A 3,053-nucleotide genomic window follows, 5' to 3' on the forward strand; every position below is an offset into this window, starting at 1 on the left:
GCTGGATCCAGGGCCCAAATCCAACAAGGTGAGGTTTAATCAGTCCAAGTATTGGATCCTGCACTTTGGCCACAACAACCCCTGCAGCACTACAGGCTGGACACAGAGTGGCTGGACAGCGGCCAGGCAGAAAGGGACCTGGAGGCACTGCTGGACAGCAGGCTGGACATGAGCCAGCAGTGTGCCCAGGTGGCCAAGAAGGGCAATGGCTCCTGGCTGGATCAGGAATGGTGTAGCCAGTGCCAGCATTGCAGGCAATACAAATCTCTGCAATGGTGTACCAGGGCAGAGATGGGCTGTTTGCAGGGGAAGGAACAGGGGCAGGCAACAGGAAGAAATTTGTAGCAGAAAGAGTAAAGAAAGCAGAGGTGAAGCAAATGAAATGCTCAGGGCAGTTTGGGGGTGGCTGCCAGGCAGCCCTGGCTCTGAGCAACAGTATCTGCAGTGCTACAGAAAACTCCCAGTTGATGGGAACAAACTTTCTGGCTGACAGCAGAGGCCAGGACAAAGCTGAGTGGTTTCCTTGGTGTCCCCCAGCCCTTGCTGGCCCCAGGGGCTGATGGCATTTGTGCTCCCTCAGGTTCATGTCCCCACACCAACAGCATGGGGGTGCTAACCCTGCTCTGTGCAATGCAAACAGGGGCTGCTGAGCCATTGCTGCCGTGTCTGTGCCTGCAAGGATGGGGCACCTGTGTGAGCTGGAGGAGAAGCCAGGGCTGCAGAGGGGGGATGTTGTTGGAAGCTCCATGAGGACGCTCTGGGACGCTGCCCTGGGCTGTCCAGCGCACTGGGGATGGGTCAGCCCCTGCTCTGCTGCTCCTTCCCATCTCCCCCAGGGCCCTTGCAGAGCCCCAGCCATGCTGTTTGCCCCCAGTCTGCCCACAGCCAGCATGGGGCTGCTCACGGGGCTTTTCTTTACTGAGCATTGGCCTGGGCATGTTCTTGAGAGAGCCTGGGCAAGGAGCCTGGAGCCCCCAGGCCCTAGCCTGAGGCGTCAGCTCTGGCCCAGCAGTGCCCATGGGCTGTCCCTGCTGCAGCCCCAGCACTGCCACCCCCAGGGCTGTGCCAACCCCGAGAGCACTCAGGCCCTGCAGCAACACCAGGGCCACCAGGGCAGCGGGGCAGGGCCACGGCAGCAGCACTGGCAACACCAAGTGCTGCTGCTGCTGGGCACAGCTGCTGGGCCAGCACTGATCTGCCCCAGCTCTGCACACAGACATTGCTGCTGCAGCTCCACAGAAGAGAATAGAAGGGGCATCTCTGGTGAAAACAATGCTGGGAGATCATTTAGTTCCTTCAAAGGCACCAAGAGACCAGCTCCTCATTGACGCAGTCTGGGGCCACAGTTAAAGTGGAGGGAAACAAAAGGAGAAATGGCACAAGGAATGACAGTCCTTTGTGGACAATAGAAAAAAAAAAAAACAAAACAAAGGAAAAAACACCCACAACCAAACCAACAACAAGTATCAAAGATGATTTTTATTATAAGTCTTTTATTTAAGAAATTGGAAATTGGCCAGCAGTTTAATGTTTCTGAAAAGCATCCAGTCATAAGTCTCCACACTGCAGCCTTGAGCTCCTGGTTCCTCAGGCTGTAGATGATGGGATTAAGGGCTGGAGACACCACCGAGTACATAACTGACACTGACAGATCCAGGGATGGGGAAGAGATGGAGGGGGGCTTCAGGTGGGCAAATGCTGCAGTGCTAAGAAACAGTGAGACCATGGCCAGGTGAGGGAGGCAGGTGGAAAAGGCTTTGTGCCGTCCCTGCTCAGAGGGGATCCTCAGCATGGCCCTGAAGATCTGCACATAGGAGAAAACAATGAACACAAAACAGCCAAATGCTAAACAGACACTGACAGCAAGAAGCCTAAATTCCCTGTGGCAGGATTTGGAGCAGGAGAGTTTGAGGATCTGGGGAACTTCACAGAAGAACTGGCCCAGGGCATTGCCATGGCACAGGGGCAATGAAAATGTATTGGCTGTGTGCACAAGAGCATTGAGAAAGGAACTGGCCCAGGCAGCTGCTGCCATGTGGGCACAAGCTCTGCTGCCCAGGAGGGTCCCGTAGTGCAGGGGTTTGCAGATGGACACGTAGCGGTCGTAGCACATGATGGTCAGGAGGGAAAGCTCTGCTGACATGAAAAAGGCAAATAAAAAGAGCTGAGCAGCACATCCTGTGTAGGAGATGTCCCTGGTGTCCTAGAGGGAATTGTGCATGGCTTTGGGGACAGTGGTGCAGATGGAGCCCAGGTCAGTGAGGGCCAGGTTGAGCAGGAAGAAGAACATGGGCGTGTGCAGGTGGTGGCTGCAGGCTACGGCGCTGATGATGAGACCGTTGCCCAGGAGGGCAGCCAGGGAGATGCAGCTCCTCCTCATTGCCCAGAACAGGGAGCCCCAGAGGCAGACACAGCAGCCCAGATGTGCCCCCCTGGCCTGGAGTGCCTCTGGCAAGGGAGCAGCACCAGGCACTGCAGGAGCCTGCAGACAATTCCTGCAGCACTTGTAGGATGATCCTTCTCCCCAGTGGACGTTCCCATGGTGCCAAGTCAGGAACTGCAATGGGGAGTAGGGCCAGAGAGGAAAGGGCAACCAGGGATGGGCTGTTTGCAGGGGAGGGAACAGGGGTGGGCAAGAGGAAGAAATTTGTATAAGGGAAGAGTAAAGAAAGCAAAGGGGAAGCATAGGAAATGCTCAGGGCACTTTGGGGGTGGCTGCTAGGCAGCCCTGGCTCTGAGCAACAGCGTCTGCAGTGGGACAGGAAACTCCCAGCTGATAGGAACAAACTTTCTGGCTGACTGCAGAGGCCAGGACAAAGCTGAGTGGTTTCCCTGGTGTCCCCCAGCCCTTGCTGGCCCCAGGGGCTGATGGCATTTGTGCTCCCTCAGGTTCATGTCCCCACACCAACAGCATGGGGGTGCTAACCCTGCTCTGTGCAATGCAAACAGGGGCTGCTGAGCCATTGCTGCCGTGTCTGTGCCTGCAAGGATGGGGCACCTGTGTGAGCTGGAGGAGAAGCCAGGGCTGCAGAGGGGGAATGTTGTTGGAAGCT

The 3,053-nt window shown here is 56.3% G+C and overlaps 1 protein-coding gene across 1 annotated transcript; it reads right to left on the reverse strand.

The window, feature by feature from the left end:
* Positions 1–1,296: 1,296 nt before the first annotated feature.
* On the reverse strand, positions 1,297–2,077 carry LOC131560206 (olfactory receptor 14J1-like; the record flags this gene model as incomplete). Its single annotated transcript, XM_058808875.1, has 2 exons — positions 1,297–1,334; positions 1,594–2,077. Coding segments are annotated over 2 exons (522 nt in total), but the record flags the coding sequence as incomplete, so codon positions are not given.
* Positions 2,078–3,053: the final 976 nt, after the last annotated feature.

Source organism: Ammospiza caudacuta, chromosome 7 (genome assembly GCF_027887145.1).
Source record: "Ammospiza caudacuta isolate bAmmCau1 chromosome 7, bAmmCau1.pri, whole genome shotgun sequence".
NCBI classification, from domain to species: domain Eukaryota; kingdom Metazoa; phylum Chordata; class Aves; order Passeriformes; family Passerellidae; genus Ammospiza; species Ammospiza caudacuta.